The sequence below is a fragment of the Engraulis encrasicolus genome, chromosome 12 (genome assembly GCF_034702125.1).
Source record: "Engraulis encrasicolus isolate BLACKSEA-1 chromosome 12, IST_EnEncr_1.0, whole genome shotgun sequence".
Taxonomy (NCBI): domain Eukaryota; kingdom Metazoa; phylum Chordata; class Actinopteri; order Clupeiformes; family Engraulidae; genus Engraulis; species Engraulis encrasicolus.
Genome location: NC_085868.1, coordinates 40,132,620 through 40,156,081, shown reverse-complemented (window position 1 = coordinate 40,156,081; position 23,462 = coordinate 40,132,620). Strand labels below are relative to the sequence as shown.

The 23,462-nt window shown below is 42.2% G+C and overlaps 1 protein-coding gene across 1 annotated transcript; it reads left to right on the top strand.

Annotated features, from left to right (window-relative positions):
- Positions 1–556: 556 nt before the first annotated feature.
- On the top strand, positions 557–21,328 carry ace2 (angiotensin I converting enzyme 2). The gene is made up of 18 exons (XM_063212705.1): positions 557–745; positions 2,103–2,261; positions 5,873–5,966; positions 8,414–8,557; positions 9,423–9,535; positions 10,693–10,798; positions 11,636–11,733; positions 11,847–12,019; positions 12,366–12,592; positions 13,340–13,484; positions 14,072–14,170; positions 15,518–15,640; positions 15,804–15,982; positions 16,777–16,835; positions 16,946–17,046; positions 17,503–17,619; positions 18,785–18,979; positions 20,708–21,328. The coding sequence occupies exons 1-18, from the start codon at positions 557–559 to the stop codon at positions 20,820–20,822; spliced, it is 2,436 nt and encodes an 811-aa protein (XP_063068775.1). The 3' UTR covers positions 20,823–21,328.
- Positions 21,329–23,462: the final 2,134 nt, after the last annotated feature.

Here is a 23,462-nt window from a genome sequence, read left to right as displayed (position 1 = left end):
GAAGCAGGAAAAGAGAAGTGCTTATCTAAGAATAGCAACAGTTTGACAGTTTTGTGATTTTTATATCTCTTTTATATGGCCCTGTGTAACCATGGATAGGCTACCATCCCATGTCACCAGAAGTGAGCATGTCAACATAGACCCATTCTGACATATTTACGAACTCCTTACATCACTGATTTACTCCCTGTTTGAAAAACAATCACAATACAAGGTTTCAGTTCAGTTCAGTAAATGTTGTCAGAAGTGCCCCACAGATGGAAGAGTAAATAATATACATATTTTTTACATGCTACGGCAGGGTACTTGTTATGGTCGGGAATAGCCACATTGTACAGTACTTTCTAATCAAGCCATCTACATTTAACACCCAAGGGCTGGGCCTTTATGGCTGAACGTGACTTTGGTCAAAGGGTAAAGTTGTAGCCATTGCCACTCATTAAACCATTCACTAGGAAACACAACGCAGCACATTGAACTGTATAGTATGTGTGAGTGGAGTGAGTGTGTGAATGTGTAGGTAGCCTATATGCGTGTATATTTCTACCACTGTAAGATGTCTGCTAGGCTCCTGCTAGCTTTGGCCGGTGTGTTTGTCTGCGTGACGGCCCAATCGGACCTCGAGAAGAAGGCCGCTGAGTTCCTCGAGAGGTTTGATGAGAGTGCCACTGCTCTGATGTACAATTATTCGCTGGCTTCCTGGGCGTACAACACAAACATCACAGATGAGAACTCACAGAAGCTGGTAAGTAACTCCGCGCCATGTCCACTGTACCACCGGCGGATCCCTGCACTAGCCATTGAAAATACTTAACTACCATAGTACTACACCACTATGACACTACACAGAATCATTAGTAATACATCATGACTTGGTCATTGCTCTTCTGGTGACAGAAAATGTACAAGGGCCTTCTCTTGAGAGTGTAGTCTCTTACTGCAGATGAGCCCGCTGATGGGCCAATGCACTCTTCACAACTACATCATAACACCATTGTTATGATAATGTAAGGAGTCTTAGGTAACCAATTAAGACTTGGTCATTACCATTTTGGTGACAATAAGGTTATAACAGAGTCTCTGCATCAAGGAGCATGTGGCATAGGCCCAAGCAAATTGACCACATTGGCTACCAGATTTGAGAATGGGTGACAGTGATCTAATCTAAATCTTGTTCAGCGTGCAAGCCTTTTCTTGTTTCCTTTTCTTGATGTTGCACACAAAATGTGCCATATCATACACATGAGTGTGACTCATAGATTGTATATGGTGTGTGACTAGATAAGACATGATGTGTGGTTCCTGTTTAGTCCCTGTTCCTGACAAGCTTTAAGTCTTTGTACCTAATAAGGGCCCATGGCTTGTGCATCCTTTATTACGACACCATATAGTACCTAAAAAGGTAGAGCTATATTCGAAAAAGTGCTTTTAAAAAGTAGTAAAATGCTACTATGTCAACACACCGTTCTAACGCGATGGAATATTGTGAGACCGTCAGTGAAAAATCTTTACTACCATAGTTAGTACACTATGACGGTGCACAGGGCCTTTAGTAATACATTAGGACTTGGTCATTGCCATGTCTGATGAAGAGCATGCTGCCCGAAATGCCACATCAAAATAAGATAAACAGGAACTTGGTGTGCGGACTTAATTTTCATTCTGGTAACAGCTCACCTATAACAGGGGCTGTGTCTTAAGGGGATATCATTTTCCACAAAAGGCTATGCCCCAGTGACAAGAAGCATTTTTATACATTTGCAAATTAACTTTAATTTCTATGTGTGTGTTCAGTTGGAGCATGTTGAAAATTAGAGGTGCTTTCTCTCGGTGGATGGCCTACCCCAACGTGGGCTATACCAGGCACACACACGCACGCACGCACGCACGCACGCACGCACGCACGCACGCACGCACGCACACAAACACACACACACACACACACACACACACACACACACACACACACACACACAGACACACAGACACACACACGCACGCACGCACGCACGCACGCACACACACACACACACACACACACACACACACACACACACACACATGATGGAATGAGATGTGTTTTTTTATTCCCATATGTTTAGTCAGAGCAGGGGAGGATCTGGGGCGCTTTCTACAGCGTAGCCTCGGAGGAAGCCCAGACCTTCCCCATCGACCAGATCAGTAACCTGGAGATGAAGCTGCAGCTGCTGACCCTTCAGGACAAAGGCTCAGGGGCACTGGATGCAGACAAGGGAGCACACGTGAGTACAGCCAGCAGGGGTGTCGTTCAGGGGGGGTACACTGGGACTGAGTCACCAAGGGGGCACACAGTCTGATTTATGTAGATATATGGCTGGGGGGTTCCATTGGAGTTGATTGTACATGGAGCGCACGTGAGTACAGCCAGAAGTCAAGTCAAGTCGGTTTTATGGTCAATTTCTTGCTGCCTGGTCATACAAAGAATTGAAATTACGTTTCTTACTTTCCCATGCAGACAGACATAGACTCTAGACTCTAGGTGTGGAGGACATAGACAATTACAGACACAGACAGTATACATACATTACACCTAGAGTACCTATACACTGTAAACCCAGACATCAAATGTACTTACCAAGACTTATTAAAATGCACTAAAAAATAGAAGTTTGATGGCATTTCTGAAGAATACTGAGTATTGACAACTTATTTGAGGAAATAGTTGTTCAGATGAATATGTTTTAGTTGAATGGATTAAATTCATAAGTTTTGGTTATGACCCCGCCTCTTTTTCTTCAGGCTGCACCAACTGGCCTCTACCCAGATGTGGGCAGTTGAATGTATTCCTGCAGTGTGTTTCATGTTAACAGATCGTTTCAAATTTCAACTGACAATATGGCCACGCTGCAGCATCCAATTTTAAATCAGAATATTGCCACCTAGTAAAATTAGGCTATCTTGTGAAGTGCCATTGCACAATTGAAAGTCAAATGCTGCATGACATAATTGACATTGCCTACCATCAACCAGGAACAATGGTAGTGCCCAATCAACCTGTCAATTAGTACCTGCCCTCACTTGAGTACATAGGACTGTTACAAGTTCATTGAATTACTACCTGCAGCTGCCACATGCCTGATTACTCTGGTCACATGGTTAACTTTCACCTCTATAAAAACTCAGACTGTCACAATGCTTGAGTTGCTTGCCTAAATGACTGGTTCGCTGGCTCTCTGTCCGGCTTGTTGGTTAGTGAGCTAACTGACCGACCAACTGACTGTTTGTTGGCCAGCTGGTTGGCTGGCTAACTGAGTCTTTTGGTTGACTGTATGGCTGGTTTGTTAGCTGGCTAGCCATACAACTGACTTGTTTGTTGGTTAGTTGGCTGACTAACTGAGTGTTAGTTGGTTAGCCGGCTCTTTGGCTGGCTAGCTGACAACTGACTCTTTTGGTTGGCTGGTGGACTGGTTTGTTGGCTGGCTAGGTATTTAGTTGGTAGTGAGTATTGTGGTAGCAGGTATCCTTTTTGGTGTGTTACTTACTTGACATTTCAGGATTGTCTATTTATGCTCATCTAGAGTATTCTATGCACACTGGATAATGTACTATCCTCCAGGAGATTATAATACTTCAATGGTAATAATATTGCACATACTGCAGAAACTTGAATTTCTCAGTGGTTATGGATAGTTTGGTCTATTAATACAAGAGAGCAGTGTGATGGACTGGTTCCATGCCACAGTTGTCTCAGTCATGGTGAGGAATGGGAGGTGCCACAATAACATGGTAGCTACCTCTTTTGTGGTGATGAATGGAGGGGCGGGATCATGGTAGTGTGGGTAGGGTGACAGTAACTAACTGTGGTGTGGCCACAGTAAACAGTTACTACTGTGGAAGATGGTAGGTTTAATCAATTTGGACTTAAGTACATTTAACTTAAACTTTTACATATAATGAGTATATACAACAGTTGAGGTCACAAAAGATTGTAAGTTTAATCATTCATAATTACTTAGTTTTTCTAGGGCAACCACTTTTCTGGGTTTTTGTAAGTAAACTCAACTTATAAGGTTTTACAGTGTACAATATCTATCTATACCTATACAGAAGGGGTGACGTTCAGGGGGGTACAGTGGGACTGAGTCACCAGGGCCCCATATCTATAGGGGGGGGCACACACAGTCTGATTCATGTAGATATAGGGCTGAGGGGTTCCATTGTAGTTGATTGTACATGGGGCCCACAATTTCCTGCTACGCCCTTGACAGCGAGGCTTCTCAAGGAACACCAGCCAACCAGGCAAATGCTGGTGACATTTTAGTTTGGCTGGCAAAGAATACCAATCTACTAACTAGCCACTTTGACCCATGATTGAGTGAGTGTTTGGCTATAGGATTTGTACAGGAAGGTGTTACATCCTGCTGGGCATTGCTGCCTGTCACACCTCCTCCGGTGCCCATGGGTCAGCTGCAGGGTCATCAGTCGGGAACCACCGTGTCAACAACGTTTCACCCCTTTAATCCCGAAACGTCTCCGGTGGCGGGGCAGTGACAGGGACGTCTCCCTGTCACCCCCTGCAGCACTTTGACCCATGATTAAGTGAGTGTTTGGCTATGGTAAGGCTAGTAAGATTAACATCTAGACATTTTGGCAGGTAATGACTAAAGAGAATTTAGAACCCTAAGTACAGGCGTACAGTCATGCTCATTATGGCATTCGTAACTTGAAACATTGACTTTGAGAAGCTTTCGTGAGGCCTATGGACGTATGTTCAGTCTCTATAAAATAGATAAGAAGGCTGTGACTCAATAATAAACACGCTCACACAAACACACACCCACACACACACACACACAGAGTGCAAAATAACAGCCACACGTGTGATGTCACACTTACCGTATCTCACTACTTTAGAACATCATCGTGAATCATCAACTGATGATACACGCACGTGCAAACACACACACACACACACACACACACGCACACACACACACACACACACACACACACACACACACACACACACACACACACACACACACACACACACACATACACACACACACACGCACGCACACACACATGTGCTCGCGCACACATGCATGCATTCACGCACACACGCAACCGCACCCACCTGTAGAATACCGCAGATTTTTATGTAAGTTTGTGCCACAGTTGAGTGTCCACATATGCATAGCCCTCACACAGTCAAGTGATGCAGCAATAATCATGTAGTATCACTAATCATGTCGGTAACACTTTATTTTAGGTATACATCTATTAGCACTAATATAATGTACCTGTATAAGTAACTTGTAAGGCATGTACAAAGCAAAATCAGACATTTGTTAGGCATGTATTCGCAAATGTCTTGTTCATGCACAATAAGGGATTTATTACCAATTTAACCTTAGTAAGGACCTAGTAGGCCTTAGCGTTTGCTTAGTACATGCCTTACAAGTTACTTATGCAGGCATTAACATTAATTTGTATGTATTAGTGCTAATAGATGTATGCCTAAATAAAGTGTTACCCATGTCTTACATACTATGACCCTGTTTACACATATATAGATATTTTTGTAAACACATTCATTTGGGCCTCTTGTTTATATGCAAATGGATACTCCCTAAAACTGATATATTTAAAGCAGGGGTTTTCAACAATGTGCCTGTCACAGTGGTGATCCACATGCTGTGTTAATGGGATCAAAATATGTAAACGGATAAAAAAACGTCCACATATGTGTAATCAAGGCCTTAATGTGTGTGTGCGTGTGTGTGTGCGTGTGTGTGTGTGTGTGTGTGTGTGTGTGTGTGTGTGTGTGTGTGTGTGTGCGTGTGTGTGTGCGTGTGTGTGTGTGTTTCTTATGAATGTCTATGCCACACAGCTGAGCAAGGTGCTGAGTGAGATGAGCACGCTCTACAGCACGGCGACAGTGTGTAAGAAAGACGACCCCTATGACTGCCAAACTCTCGAGCCAGGTAAGCATTGCAACCTTGTACACCCCTATCGTCATAGTGACACAGCACACAGAGCCAAATTGCATTTATGTCTCACTTGTTGTGCATCACAACACTCCATAGCGCACACCCACTCTCAAAATTACATGTATATATTAGCCGTGCAACGGGGCAGCAGCAACCCCAAACGCGTCACAAGGGAATGGTGCCATGCTTAGGGTGACCTCTGTCACGGAGGAGGATGGCTTAATTTTTACCCCCAACATCAACCTGCCGCATTAAGGATCGAACTGACAACCCTTGGGTTATAAGGCTGACACCCTTACCATTTACCCATGACGGCCCTTCACTCTGTGATCACTGTACTGTATCATCGTTATGACGAGCCCCCAACCCTAATAAAGATCTCTAGTGCAACCCCAAATCCTAACCTTATGTGCAGACCCAAAAACTCATTGGCTTTTCCCAAAACTAACCATAGCATTAACCTAAACCTAAGGCTGAATTTGTGCAAAATGTGGATTTCTGCTTGTTGCTTCCAGCTTGTTTTTATGAACAGACAAAACACAGACTTAAATTGAAAAAAAGTCTGCCGCACACATTTGAATGTTGTCAGTCTACACAGTCTCACCCCAAGTAGTCAATTTTTGACTACTCAATTTTTGACACCCCAAGACTGCAATTTTTGACGTCTTGGGTATTCCTTCCACGTCACATTTTGACTATGTCCTCAAAGGCGCCCCCTTGTGGCAGCATAACGTCATTGAGGTTAGGTTTAGGAATAGGTTTAGGGTTAGGCCACATAGTCAAAATGTGACGTGGAAGGACTACCCAAGACGTCAAAAATTGCCGTCTGGTCCAAGGTAGTCAGAAATTGACTACTTGGGGTGAGACTGCGTTGTGTCAGTAGTGATCACTGAACATTGGCAAAAATGTCAGTGATGCTAAATGAATTTTCCGTCTTGAGTTGAACTCAATCCGCTCAGGGCAAACAGGTGTAAAATCTGCATTGCACCTTGAGTTGAAAATTAGAGCAAAAATCCAAATGCTCACGTTTGTTTAAACAAATCAGGAGAAATCTGAGTTTGGTGTGTTCATGGCCTAACCCTAGACAAGACTACCAGACTAACGTGAGGTAAACACAGCAATGATGGGTAAGATGATATTTGTATCCAGTCCAAAGTTCATGCTGACGATTATTATGCTTATCTGATGTGCCTGGGAGTGCAGGGAGGGGAAAGAAATAAGCATATTAGTTTATAATTTATGCTCATAACCTGTTGAGACTGGCTGTCTCTGCACGGTAGAGTATATCCTTTATCTTTCAATAGTAAAATAACCATAACTCAAAGTATCTGCTCTGACCTACAAAGCAAAAAGGCAGTAGCTACCGGTACATACATAGAGCTTCGACCTGAGTAGTACAATGACTTTAAAATTATCCGGTTGTCCAGCATAGTAATTTTTGGTAGATTAATGGCATGTGCTTTTGTTACCTTATAATACAACTTACATTGTAGATACATAATTTTATTCACCTTCATAGTTTGATATACTGTATGCCAATATGAGTTCAACAACAATTCAGTTGCTGCTTTTTTTTGCTTTGAAGGTCGGTGCTGCTATACTGAAAGTCACACTAGGAATACCCCAGTGTCATCATCACACAGCACTGTGTCTCACCCATGAGAGGGGGCAGCTCAGAGGAGCACTGCAGGGGCACAGTACCGTGCACAGGTGTACCTCAGACGTGTAGGAGGATGGGGTAGAGCGCTGCTTGCTTACTCACTCTCCCCGGGGCTCTGGCAGGGTTGGTTGTCAAACCACCTACCTATGGGCCATACATAACTCTCTAACCACTCGTCCATGGCAGTCCAGTCCAGTCTAGCCTATGACTGCCCCATAGTGGACCATAGGGAAGCTTGCCATCTGCCTTTCTCTCCTCCAAGGAACAATCCACTGCAGGTTAATGGTGGTGATCGGAACCAAACCAAAGTAGCGAAGTAGTTTTAGCCAAACTTAACACTGGCCATTGGGGCAAAGATGTATGTAATGTGCAATGCATGCCATGTTCCTATCATTATTATAGGGTAGGCCTAACAGTTGCAGTGTACTTACTCATTAGTTACGGTGAAATAACTGATGTAATAACATGTAAGTACAACTTCAGCATGTTATTACGTCATATATTTTGTGCATTTACACATCAACATGGATGAAAGTTGAAAAATACAGTGGTAACCAAACATGACAGTAGGCCTACATAGAACATTGGTAAGAGATATTGCCCCCTTATGAAGCCAGTTCTCTGTTCAGCCCACATAGGCCTGCCTACTAGTAGGGGGAACTTCCATAACCTTGGCACCTTGTTTACCTCGATCAGCACCTGACTGACTGCTCAGGCTTTTTTTTTGCTGCAATAAACCACAAAGGTGACACATGCAGTGACACTTTTATATCCCTTGCAGGTCTGGAGTACGTCATGGCCAACAGCAGGGACTACTACGAGCAGCTTCATGTGTGGGAGGGCTGGAGAGTCGAGGTGGGGAAGAACATGAGACACCTTTACGAGGACTACGTGGACTTGAAAAATGAGGCCTCCAGGCTCAATGGTATAACGCCAATGTAGAGTAGTTTGCGTTTGTTCCCCCAGTGTTTCCCATATACAGAGACCATTATGTGGTGCAGCACCGCAGAATAAAAACCAAGCAAGTTACACAAATTGATCACCAGCCACATATACATTTCCATGGGGGTACATGCGTAATACTACTTTCACTACCACAATGTTTCTTGTCCATAACACCACACAATGCTACTTGGTCCCTGGGAAAACATTGTCCTCCCCCATCACCACCACTAAACTTTACAAAGACTTTGATTTCCTCTCATCATTTCCTTCGTGTGTTCTTCCACTGTTCCATTCTTTTCTCTCATTGTATTAGTCCTTCTCTGTTCTATTGTCATCATTCCTAATACCTCTGCATCTTCATCTTCACCACTAATACCTCTACTAAGGTGCATGTCTCCAAATCATAGTTGCTAACTTCATTAGCGGCTTTGTTGTTTGCAATGCAATTTCCCATGGGCAACACAAGTTGCTAACTGCTAACAACTAACTAGGAACTACTGTAATGTACTAAAAAACAAAGTCTCCAGGCTCAATGGTAACACCAATCTGCAGTGAGACTGGGAACTGACTGTCAGCGACTTTGTCTTGTGAATATTGCCTGCTTCTCCCAATTAAGGAAGTACACGAAGGCAAAAATACTTTTCATATATAATTAACATGAACATACAGTTAAATTCCAGGATATTGTCAAATTTGCTTTTGCAAATGTAATTAAGTAGGAGAAAGATATTCAAATATAGTTATATATTCATATTGTATGTGGTATGAAAACACAGGGAATGATATTGCCATTCACAATTACTTTGACGTGGAAATTTATTTGATACATTTGATTTTCCCAAAAGGTTTCAAAGACTATGGTGATTACTGGAGATGGAACTATGAAACGCTTGAGGAAGGCAAGTACAACTACACTCGGGATCAGCTCATGGATGACGTCCGACGGATCTACCAAGAGGTCGGTCTAATTGAATAGTTTAATGTCTTTCATCTCAGACAATGCCAGTTTGTTTATCTGACATGCTTTAAAACTCCCATCTTTGTGAGAGGGTCGCACAGGTGTTTGTTGAGCAGTGTGTTATCTTCTGCTGGTGTTGGGCCCATGTTTATTTTTAGCAGAGGGAAGAGGAGTAAAGGTTCACTATGACTACTACTACTACCACTACTACTACACATAATGTACTACTACTATTTCTACTACTACTACTATACATAATGTAGGTACTTCTACTACTACTACTACTAGTAATAGTAGTACTAATGTACTATACTACTACTATTACTACTATTACTACTACTACTACAACTGCTACTATATATAATGTACTACTACTATTTCTACTATTTCTACTACTACTACTACTACTACTACTACTACTACTACTATTACTATACATAATATACTACTACTATTTCTACAACTACTATACATAATGTAGGTACTTCTACTACTACTACTACTAGTAGTAGTACTAATGTACTATATTACTACTATTACTACATAATGTACTACTACTACTAATGTACTATACTACTACTACAACTACTACTTCTACTATACATAATGTACTACTACTACTACTACTACTACTACTACTACTGCTGCTGCTACTACTACTAATTGTATTAATAGAGAAAAGGGGATTTTGAAACCAGGAAATATGCCAGCTTTTTAGGCAGACAAGGCCAAATTCTAGGCTATATATAACTTTACAGTCTACGTACATGATCTTTAACCTACCCCTAATCCTACCTAACTAATCCAAAACCTAACAAAATCGAACCCTATGAACTCTAACTGTAAGGACACAATTAACACACAATTTGTAACAATTTCTCACAATGGCAGTAGCCTCTTACTGAAGCAGGGGTCGCCGGCGACCCTATTTACTTGCTGAAAATGCTTAACTACGTCATAACATCATTGCTATGACATTACAGAGAGCAATAGTGCTGCGCTAAGGGGTTAAACAAGTTTCATTTTGAAGAGAAGCAAGTATAAAGGTGTAAACCTGAACCACAGAAAACAATACACCACTTATACCTGCTTTGAATGCATTGAATCGAATGTGTCAGACGTCACAAGAAAAAGTTGGCTTTATTGTGTTCCCCCAGACTTTGCCCCTATATAAGGAACTGCACGCCTATGTGAGGGACAAACTTCAGAAGACCTACCCCGACCATATCAGCTCAGAGGGAGGACTTCCTGCACATCTTTTGGGTGTGTTGTGTAAAATAACACAACATGAAATATGTTTTTTATAGTACTCTTAGGTGAAGATGTTATCTGAAGTGACTTCCAGTTCAGCATTTACAGGGTATTGGTTACAGGACTTGGTAGGTGCCTTTAACCTAGAACTTTAACCATGGGTGGCATGGGATTCAAACTTGCACCCTTCAGATACCAAGACTGACTCTGTTTACCATTAGGCCACGGCTCCCCCCATTTCATCCAATGTAAGAGCAGCCACCACACGTATTAAGTGTCTGAAATAAGACTGAATTTAACACTTTGAATTTAAATAACACTACCGATTATGTTGTGTGGTGGGGTTGGACTGAGTTAGCGGTGCCTGAAGTAAAAGATCAACAATTTTATTTTAGTTCCAGGAAGAAATTTAACTTAATTGCACATTAATTGCTTAATTTCCAGACCACCTACAACACCTAGGCCTGCTTACCCAGTTCTTCCTATCACCCCCGCTGCCCTCCTCCCTGATCCATTATTGTCATTGTTCTATGTTGTCTCTCATTGTCCAGTTGTTCCCCCCTGTATGTCTGTGTTGTCTACATGCTTTCTCATTTGTAAAGCGACTTTGAGTATCATGAAAAGCGCTATATAAAACTCATGTATTATTATTATTATTATTAGTTGTGTGTAGCAGAATGATGTGCCACATCCCCAGTAGTTACTGAGCTTAGTATGCATTCTACATCTAAATTCTGAAACAGAGCATGTGATGGTGAACTTGCTCTTATTAGTGATCAGCTCTTAAAAGGTCTTGATGGAACAAAATATCTTGGAACTCATCTTCATCAAAATATGGCTGATTCACAGGTGATATGTGGGGAAGGTTTTGGACAAATCTCTACCCTCTCTCTGTGCCTTACCCTGGTAAAACCGACATTGACGTCACTGAAGCCATGAAGGCGCAGGTAATGCATTTTAACGTTTACTGTGTGTGCAAAATTTGTTTTGCTGTAGTGGAATTACTTGTAATAATATTACTTATAATGAACTGTTTTTGTGCATTGTTTTGGATGACCAGGGATGGACTGTTGACAGAATGTTCAGAGAAGCAGAAACGTTTTTCATGTCGGTTGGCCTGTACAAAATGTTTGACAACTTCTGGAACGACTCAATGCTTGAAAAGCCAGATGATGGCACAAGGGTGGTTTGTCACCCAACAGCATGGGACATGGGCAACAGAGAAGATTTCAGGTGTCGTAAATCCTTCATTGTATTATTCCATTCTATTCTCTCATTCTATTTCTCCTTTTCTAATGTCATTCCCATTATCTCTTCATCGTTACCACTAGCTCTTCGTTCACATGGGAACTGTCCATCGACAGTTGAAGGTTGCCTTTTCCTGTGCGTATAAGAAATCTGATTGGCTGACAGATCCGTCACAACCTTTTTGGTCGAGGCAGCGGAGCCAAAAAACTTGAGTCCCCACAATGCATTTTGCGTCTGCCCCATTTAAACTTAACGGGGTCTGCCAACAGACAGTGACGACTGTGAACGATGGGTAGCCTTATCGATGCATCTCTTTCCATTGGTCCCACAGAATCAAAATGTGCACTGAAGTAAACATGGACCACTTCTTGACTGTCCATCATGAGATGGGTCACAACCAGTACCAGATGGCCTACCGTAACCTCCAGTACCCCTTACGCGACGGTGCCAACGAGGGTTTCCACGAGGCCGTGGGAGAGATCATGTCTCTCTCCGCAGCAACGCCCTCACACCTGAAAGCCTTGGGCCTTCTGCCCGCAAACTTCACAGATGACAATGGTGAGGTGCTAAAGCTTATGCTATGTATTGCATTAGTCATTACTGTATGTGTTAGTCAAAAATGAAGTATTATGCACTGTTATACTACTATACCAGTGATTCTCAAAGTGTGGTCCGGGGACCTTGTGGTCCGCGCCAGAGCTCAGGTGGTCCGCGAGCAGATTTCTACTTTTCCAAGACAAGCTAGCTGTATGCTCTATTTGTAACATTATTACAAAGCTAAACATAGCTGAAGTCTTATTTTCACCACAATAAGACAGGCTTGTAATGTGAAAAAAGTAAGTGGTCTGTATCCAAAATAGCAGTGTCAAATTAGCACATGTCAACTGTCAATTCATTTGACAGGTGGTCCTTGAAGATATTTGGGGGGACAAAGTGGTCCTCGGTCTGAAAAAGTTTGAGAAACACTGTACTATACTACGGTACTAGGCCCTATACTAGGGTTGCCAACTGTCAATGAAATAAAATACGGGGCACTTCATCATGCCGGGGGTCTGGGGGTCGTCCCCCAGAAAATTTGTATTTCTTAGATGTAACTTCCTGCATTTTAACGTCCCGTGTCCCGTTTCAGTTCAATACGGAACCCATAATTTTATCTCTAAATACAGGACGATTACGTAATTCAAGGGACGGTTGGCCACCCTACCCTATACTATGCATAAATACTTATTAGATTATGTATAGGTAGTATAACAGAATGAGAAGGAAAAGGTTAACACATAAATAACAGCTTTCATTTTTTTGCAGAAACCGAGATCAACTTCTTGTTAAAGCAGGCTCTGACCATTGTGGCAACATTGCCGTTCACATACATGTTAGAGGAGTGGAGATGGCAGGCGTTTCAGGGCACAATCCCTAAAGAAGAATGGATGGAGGAGTGGTGGAGGATGAAGTGAGAAGCCTTTCATTGTCCAACTGTCTTTTCTCTAATGACTATATCAGTGTTCAGCCCGTTAGAAAAATGTGTTGTGTTGGTTTCTACACCTAAAACTTGGGCTTGCCTGTGTTTGGGAAATAGATTTAAAGCTGTAGATGTAAACAGAACCATGGCGTCATGTCTGAATGGTGCTATGTCGGAATGACGAGTGCGCCCCGGCTGCACTTTCTTTGTGCGCCATGAGCAGATGAACAGAAATCAGTGACTTCTGAGATTCACAGCACTCCTTTGATTGCTTGTAGATAGGGGTGTAAGTAATAATTGAAATGTATCGATATATCGTGATATAGTCTGATGATTGAATCGAATCACATCGTATCATGGGGCATTCTTAAATATAGAAAATAATCGAATTGCTGGCCCCTGCCCAATAACATAATAGAAGTGGAAAAGTAAGTATCGAAAATAATCGAATCGTATCGCATCGAATAATAAGATATCGATATTGAATCATATCGTCATGTAGGCTGTGATTTACACCCCTACTTGCCCAAGATGTTTTCACTGGACTGAGCTCACCTGTATTTCTCCACTCATCACAGGAGAGAGATGGTTGGTGTGGTGGAACCTCTGCCCCGGGACGAGTCCTACTGTGATCCTCCGGCCTTGTTCCACGTGTCTGGAGACTACTCTTTTATCCGGTGAAGTATATTTAATAAATGTCCCATAACAAAGACCATTGTCCTTGTATTTAAGGGGAGAAAATGTTGGCTATTCAAGCTTATTCGAAGGAAGACTAAAATTTACAGTCCCTGTTTTAGCAAGGCACAGTGTAACAAACCAACATGCACCTGTGCTGTACCTTACTGTTAGGGTTAGGATTAGCTGTTCAATGTAAGAACATAGTAATATTACATGCTAATACATGTAGATTCACTAAAATAATGCCATTAAATGAAGTGTTCACTCGGCTTGTGGCTGCGCTTAGGTTGCCTGACCAGTGAGGGCTGGCTTTATTTTACTGTGGTGATGAAAGGGCACATTTGGTGCTCCACAGACCGGGAATAGCCTCTTTGTGCAGATGGGCCCACCGTCTTGCTGACAAGACTCAAATACCTCATAACATCATCGCTATGGAGAACCTTAAGTAACATATTAAGACTTTGACCATTACAATTTTGGTGACAATTAAGTTCTACATAAAGGGGTTGATAAAGCCAGACTGGGTGAAGTTTTCTCCCCTTTCACTCTAGGTTTTGAGGAAAGATTTCAGTTTCTGAAAGAACTGTCAATTGGCACTGCATGGGTCCCTACAAGTTTTCTGAGGATCTTTTAAGTTCTGGAAAAAAAAACCCCAAGGTTCCTCAGACAACCTTTAATGGTTCTCCACAGTGGCAATTTGAAAGGCTCTTGATTTTCACAGTGTACGAGTCATACTAATGGGAAAAATGTATAGACGCTCTGACAATATCATTGTGTCTTGATTGATAACAGTCTTCATTATACTGATTCCTCAGCCAGACTTTGCCCTCCTAGTGACGCAACACTTCCAGCGTTGCAACTAGTCAGGTCAAGAGCAATTGCAAGTACTTTCTGAGTTCCCGAAAATACGGGAACTCCTCCCACTCCTCCCACCCAAAAGCACAACAAATACCTCTTAATGTATGTCCTCTACAAGTCTTCTATTGTCCAGTCTTGCACTTTAAATGTCTGTATGAGCACTGTCTATGTCCATACTGTCTTAAGTCCATGTATAAGTACTGTCTATGTCTATACTGTCTATGTCCTTACCTAGATTAGTCTATGTCTGTATGGGAAAGCAAGAAATGTAATTTCAAATTCTTTGTATGACCAGTGCATGTAAAAGAAATTGACAATAAAACCTACTTGACTTGACTTTGTCGGTAAACAAACAAATATAAGCAAACCAAGGGAGGCGGGTCAACCATGCCGTTTGTGGAATGTTAATTGTTATGCTCTTGGTCAGACTAAGTCTCGAAGACATTTGAACGTCGATGATAATCAGGCTACTGATTCCTCTCAATTAGATACTTTACCAGGACCATATACCAGTTTCAGTTCCAAGCAGCCCTTTGCGAAGCAGCAGGACACACTGGCCCCTTATTTAAGTGTGACATCACAAACTCGACTGCAGCAGGCGGCAAGCTGAGGTATGGACACAGCGTATGACCCAGAATTGTCTTTTTTTGTGAAGATACTGAATCATTATCATGATTATCAATACACACATGACCTGCCAACACACATATAATAGCAAAAAGAAAACAATAAAAACCCAGTTGTCCTAAATCAAATTTCAATGGTATATAACAGGTCTATGCTGGAGTTGGGGAGGTCAACGTCATGGACCAAAGCACTGGAACAAATTTCTGGAGAAACCAAAATGAATTCTCAGCCCCTGCTGGACTACTTCCAAGACCTCCATGATTGGCTCAAGAAAGACAATGATGCTAACAACAGACTACGAGGATGGGACCACACCATCGACCCCTGTGAGTGCAAGGGAGGAACTTGAGACAAGATTATACTGTAACATTATACTGTAGTGCAGTGGTTCCCAACCTATGGGTCGGGACCCAACTTGTGGGTCGCCAAAGATCCACAGAGGGGCGCGGAGCCCTCTTGATTTTAAGGGGTTTAATTTTAAAGCCCATGTTGAATAAAGGACAAAGCATTTAACTAATATATGCATAGACGCAACAAAATGTAAGTGCTACATAAAACATATATTCTAAATTTGACCAAAGATGAATTGAGGAATAAAATAACTAAAATGAGTTTTCGCAGGAAATAGAGGGCATCTTGTGACTCCCTCTCGTGCGGGCGCTCGCATGGTTGGGTCATCAAAGCTTACAATAGTAAATACATGGATCCCTGAAGAAAAAGGTTGGGAACCACTGCTGTAGTGTATGTAATGACCTAATACAAAGCCACTGACAGCTTTTGCTGGGCCCAGGAAAAGTCACATTGAAGAGCCCCACATCCAATAAATGTAATGCAAATCCAATTTTGGGAACCCTCTCTCCCTTTGTCTCCCTATCATCTTCCCTGAATACAACTACACTCATACAGTATTTTGACGAAAAATACAAATAGACCAGTGCTAAATTTGAGGGGGAGCAAGGGGGAGCTAGCTCCGGAACCTCAGATGAGAGCTCCGGAACCTTGGATGGAACCTCATGGAAATACTTCACAGATCCCCCTCGGGGGGGGGCACCCATCCTCTGCGCTCCAGGACCTCCCGCTTGACAAATTAAGCACTGAAATAGACCTACTCTTTTTTCAGATTCAGAAAATGCTATCAAAGTCAGGTTGAGTTTGAAAGCTGCTCTGGAAGACAACGCTGTAAGTACATCATGTTTCTTTGAGACAATTTTACAATATTGGTACATTCTACAAGAAAGATACATTATCTGACTCCTTGTATTGACACCATTAACGGTTTTGCCTTCCAGTATGTTTGGAACTCCAATGAAATGTTCCTTTTCAAGACTGCCATAGCCTTTGCATTGCGACAGTACAAATCAGAGGTCGAGGGTGAGGAGATCCTGTTTGTGTAAGTATCGCAAAATAGAAATAACCACAAAACCTTCTGAAAAGCAGCTCTACCTTCACCTGGAAAAGAGACGGTAGTAGCAGTAAATAAGAACGGATAGCTAAGAACTTACATACTTTTGGAAATGTGCTACATTAATTGTTTTGGAATCTTTGCAAGATTGAAAATGTTCTAGTTAGCAGCCTGACTGACAAGTGAAGCTTTTGCAGCATCTCGAGTCGTACTAATGGTACAAGACATACTGGATATTTTTGACTACACTGTCTACTCTGGTCTGAATGGCACCAAATCCTACATAGTTCAAATTCATAATTCAAGACCTCCCACCTTTTTTTGAGACCAGAAGGCAGAGAGATTGTATATTTCTGAGAGACCTATGTTCAATAAGTCACATATTCCTCCAGTTATTTTTAATGTGCCCCACCAATTGATTCGCTCTATACTTTGTATGTTCAGGGCCGACAACGTTCACCCGTATAAGTTGACCAAAAGAGTGTCCTTCTACTTTGTGGTGACACACCCTACGGATTCAACCAGGGTCATTCCCAGAGCTGAGGTGGAGGCCGCTATAAGGTGAGATTCTTGGTGCAAGTCAAACTGGTTCTACCTCTCTTTTTGTGTTCCTTGTGGCCCTGCGACACTAGGCTTGAAGATTTAATTAATATCTCGCAAAAGACCACTCTACCTAATGCCCAATGAGGGTTTGTACTTTTACTTCTACTATGAACAACTTTATTTCTACTATACACGGCACTGTAATTTTTGATGAGTTTGCCTGATTAGCACAGATAGCAGGTACATTCCATTATCCAAATTCCTGTCCGTGACTTGCGCTTGTGGCCTCGCGCTTCTCTAATGCCCCGCCTCTGTGGGGGAAAAAATGCAGTTTCCCCGCTGTGGTTACGTGGCGCTATTCCGACATGTCGCTATTCCGACGTTAATGTCTATTGTCGGAATGCCGACACGTTTTCCACCGTCCGCCGCTATTCCTACATGCCGCTATTCCGACATCCCTAACCTTAACCCTAACCCTAACCCTAACCACTTAAAAGTGTCGGAATAGCGCTATGTCGGAATAGCGATTGCCCCCACCCCCACCCCCAGGTGTTACCCTAGGCGCAAGAACGTTTGGGTGGCTGTTCCCCATTCAACATTCCGATTGCAAATGAGAACATGACCTTTGAATGGCGCTTGTGCAAGATATTTAGCCTAATTGAAGTGAAAGTGAAAGCCCATTGGGAAACTCCAACTCCTATTGTCATTGTGACACAGCACTCCACAGCACACAAGTGAACACTGCACACTGCACACAACGACATTGCATTTATGCCTCACCCGTGCAAGGGGGCAGCCCTCAGTGGCGCCCCATGGGGAGCAGTGCGGTGGGACGGTACCATGCTCAGGGTACCTCAGTCATGGAGGAGGATGGGGGAGAGCACTGGTTGATTACTCCCCCCACCAACCTGGCGGGTCGGGAGTCGAACCGGCAACCTCTGGGATGCAAGTCTGACGCCCTAACAGCTCACCCATGACTGCCCTGTCATATCGTCAATGACATCTGGCAACATCATCACAAGGCCACAAGCACAAGGGAGGACAGGAGTTCGGATAATAGAAAGAACCCAGCAGGTCTGCTAACCTGCCTTAGCTAGGTGAAACCGGATTCCGTTTTGGTGACATTTTAGAATATTTGTGCTGACATAGTATCTATGTATGTTGTATATCTTCTCCCCTCCAGGTTCTCCAGAGGCCGTCTGAACAGTATTTTCCAGCTTTCAGATGACACCCTTGAGTTTGAGGGAGTCCTGGCCACCTTAGCCCCTCCAACAGAGCCGCCTTTCACAGTCTGGCTGGTGGCGTTTGGAGTAGTCATGGGTGTCACTGTCCTACTGGGCACTTATCTCATCATCTCTGGCTTTTTCGCCAGACGAAGGTAATGGTTGCCGCTAAAACACTTGCACTTTTCAATTCAGACACTATGTAAAATGTGGCAACAGTGATAGGCAACCTGTGTTTTCATACCATGCTCTATCTATCTACCTACCTGCCTACCTATCTACCTGGCTACAGTGTTGCCAGTTTGGGCGGTTTCTTGCCCAATGGGGCTGCTTAGGATGGCCGTCTGCGGGTAAAAATGGATTTTGGAGGAAATCCCGGCCAATATTTGGCCATAGAAATCAATAGAATTAGGCGGGATTTAGTGCTTCGAGGCGGGCTTTGAGAATTTTTTGGGCTGGAAATCATCAGCCTCATCTGGCAACCCTGCCTGGCTACTTAGTGCATTCCTACCTTGTCTGCCTATCTACTTAAGACCACTTAGGAAAGGTTGTGGGGGTTTGAAGGTTTGTCCTGGCCCATTGGGAAATGTGGCCCTCCTTGGGCTAAGACCTGATAGGCTAGATCAGTAATACACCCCTGTGTACATGAGTGCACAGGAGTAGGGCTGGGTAAAATAATCGATTCAATCGATAATCGATCGATATCATTTAAAATTCACATAATCGATTCACAGGGCACAAAATCGATTTTTTTGCTCTTTTTCTTTTTGTTCTTTTTGTTTCATTTAGGTCTATGGAAAATACCCAGTAGGTATTAGTCAATTAGGCCTAGGCCTACTTATTATAAATTAGCAATCTGTTAACACTGTCAAGCCACAGCCCTTTGACATTTTTATATAAAAATAGGCAACAGCATCTTTTGGGGGAAATCCTTGCACCAAAAAGGGAACGGATTGAATCGATTCGGAGTGAATCGAATTGAATCGAATCGAATCGTGATTAATCGATTCAAAACCCTCAGAATCGAAATCGAATCGATACAGGAACATAGCTGCAATACCCAGCCCTACACATGAGAACACTAATCGTTCACTCCCACCATCCATGTTTTCCCTATTGGAACAGAATTTCGGGCTTGTCACAGCAAGACATTCAAACTCGGCAAAGACCTAGGGCCCCCAGCTGAAAGCGCCCTTTTGCAGAGGGCCCCGAAATACCTTAAAGAGGCAGTGTAGAATTTGAATTAATGACAGTCCGATCTTTATACCATCTCCATCACTAATGCACATTTGCTATAAATACAGCAATAGTATACTACAAGGCTAATAGTGCGTTCATGTGGTCTCATAATTATCGTAAATACCAAACGCAGACATTCGAAGCATACATGAACGCCACCGCTTCTGGTATTTACCGCTGGACAACTCGTAGAAAATTTTAAGAAACGAGTTTACGAGATGATGACGCATGCAACCGCTGGCTCTACTCTCGCCATGGCAACCACTAAGTTGAAATACTCAAAAACCGGCATTCAGTATGTTTAGACAGTCATGGTAAATGACAGTGTCAGAAAATATACAAAATGTTTACCTTTGACTTCCTAATCATTTGCTTGCTGTAGCTGATGAACAACAGTCTATAATCGTTTTAGTAAAAAGTATCACTCTGGTTCGCCATCTTTAATTTGTAAACAACATCAAAACAGCACATGAACGCAACGCACTTGTAAATACCACTTCGCAACTAGATAATATCTACTTCAGAAGACCACATGAATGCACCATAAGTCCAAACTCCAGATACTCAGACACAAGTGTCTTTCATGTGTCCGGAGAGAATACATTAATAACACTATTTAAATAAAACATATCTGCTTCACTCAGGAAATCCAAGCAAGAAGAAGAGACCAACTCCTTCACCAATCCCTACGCTGAAGCAAATGGAATCTCAAACGAAGCATTTGAGATGGATGCCAACGATCAAAAGACAGCAATGTGACTTCAGTGATAATGAACCAGTTTGTAATGTTTGTCTGTTATTAACAGAGGCGCATCATGTCACTTGGCTATGTAGACAGCCGCTTGGGACCCCCAAGCCACTAGATGGTGAAAAACAACTCAACTTTAAACTAAAATAGCAGCGAATTGTTTCGAATGTTCATTCCTTTCAGATTTTGCTTTGGGCCCCCACTGACACTAGAATCACCTCTGGTTATGAAGTGGTTACAAACCAGTTTGTAATATGTTTTGTTATTAAATTTATTTTTGTCAACCCAAAATTAGCCTAGTGAAAGATGACGTTTTGTAAAGACAGACAGCTCAAAGAATATCTATGTTTAAATTATATATACTTGTACTGTTATAAATACTTACATTGTTTTTATTGATTAGTTTGAACTGTAATACATGGAGGCAATATTAACATGAAAAAAGTGTTTACATAGTATCATTAATCCCTGTACAGTTTCAGAAATGATATGGCACACAAATATTCAAATAAAAGATTAAAAATATTCCCTGCTACGTGAAGCTCGACCCAGTTTTCGACATTGTTGAAGAATTAGGCTATATAATGTTGAAGTATGCACATCCCACCTCACTGAGGCCAGCAGTGTTGCCAGATTGGGCGGTTTCCCGCTCAAATGGGCTGCTTAGGATGGCCATGTGCGGGAAAAAAAATGGATTTTGGACAAAAAAACGCACAATATTTGGCCATGGAAATCAATAGAATTGGGCAGGATTTAGTGCTTCCAGGCGGGTTTTGAGATTTTTTTGGGTTGGAAAGCATCAGCCTCATCTGGCAACCCTGGAGGCCAGCTGCACCTCAAAGGTAGGTGCAGTGCGCACACTTCTAATTTTGAAGTTGTGCTACGACAAACAGACACATGCATGACAAAGACTGTAACGTTATCTATAGAAGAACTTGTGTATTTCACCAGTGTATCTTAAAGTAGAGGGAATCCTCAGCTACCTTTTGGGATTTACTACCAGTCTCTGCTTTGAGTGTTTGTTTCTGGCATATAACATCCACCTTGTCTGATGCGGCAGCGTGAACAAACCAACCATCAAACCTTGCTGATTCAAAGTAACGCTCTCCGCTTGGTGTTGCCTTCATGTAGAATACAAACGACAGGAGCTCTTCATTGTCACGAGAGATAAAACGCAGGTCTTTCTTCTCACGTTCCTGAGGGAAGGAGAAAGGAAAACAGCAGTAGAGTGAGAGCTGCATGAATTTACGGTACAATGATGTGTAAACTGTTGCGGAAGTGAACTTTTTCTTTGTCATTTGCAACACTGTAGTAACAACAGCTTTTTGCTCATTGAACTCACCACAACAATCAGCGTCACATCAGTTTTGGTTGCACAACATTTTAGGAACTTGTTGGTTTTTGTGAAGTTCAAGACAACGGGCTCTCCTTTGTAAGCAGAATCGGTTGCATTATCATCGCTGTCTGATGAGTAGAGGTAAATTGTCATATTTTCTGAAATGAAAGAAAAAAGAAAATAAATGGCATTCGGAACTGTGCTTATGTTTATAAAGATATAGAAATGTAATAAATGTGGGTACGCACCACTCATTGGTTTTAAATAAGGCGTGTTTTCATTTGTGTAGCTTAGAAAGGATTGATACTTGAAATCTTCAATACACTGAATGTCCTTTTCAATACAACTTTCAAAATTAGGGCCTTGAGTCACTGAAACAAAAATGCATACAGTAAATATGTTAACGTCTTTGTAAGGAGGAAATCAGTAAAAAAGTAGGCCTACATTTGTCATAACCCAGAACATGGAAGATTAAAATATTACCCTTAGCCTCTAGCACAACATCTTCAAGCATGCAGCCGGTGCTTCCGCAGTCCTTGCAGGTCTCGTCGTGTGTACATCCACGGCCTCTCAGCACAGACACGGTGGTGCCCACCATCCACACCAGCAGAACTCCAGACCCCTGCTGCTCTTCATCCTGAATACAGTTATCCTCCACCTGGAGCAGAGCACAGTGAAAACAGTGTTAAAACACTTATACAGTATCCTCTGAGTATTTCTTTCCAGGATACTCTCTAAGTGTTGAAATAACAATTTGAACAGTGTTGAGGGACCTAATGGGACAACATTAGGTAGAAAAAGTAGTTACATTACTTTCACTTGTAGCTGGAATGAATTACATTCTTTACTATACACCGTAAAAAAGGGGTGTCAATATTTCAGAGCAAATTAGTGTAAATTCAGATTTACAACATTGTGGAGAGTCAAATTACTCTCTGACAGTGACTCAAACATTGGTATAAAGCTCTACAGGGGGCCAGTGGAACTTAAACTCTTGGTAACACTTTATTTTAGGGATACATCTATTAGCACTAATACATACAATATTAATGCCTGTGTAAGTAACTTGTAAGACATGTACTAAGCAAAATAAGACAGTTGTTAAGCATGTATTCACAAATGTCTTGTTCATGCCCAATTAGGGATTTATTACTAATATAACCTTAGTAAGGACCATTAAGCCTATATTTCTATTTATTAGTAAGTAGTAAGTGGCAGAATACAATGTGTACAAGCTCCCGACACACTGTGTGAACAAACCCTGAAAACAGATGCGGAATAAGGGTCCCTATTCTAAAGTGATGCATTGGTCAGC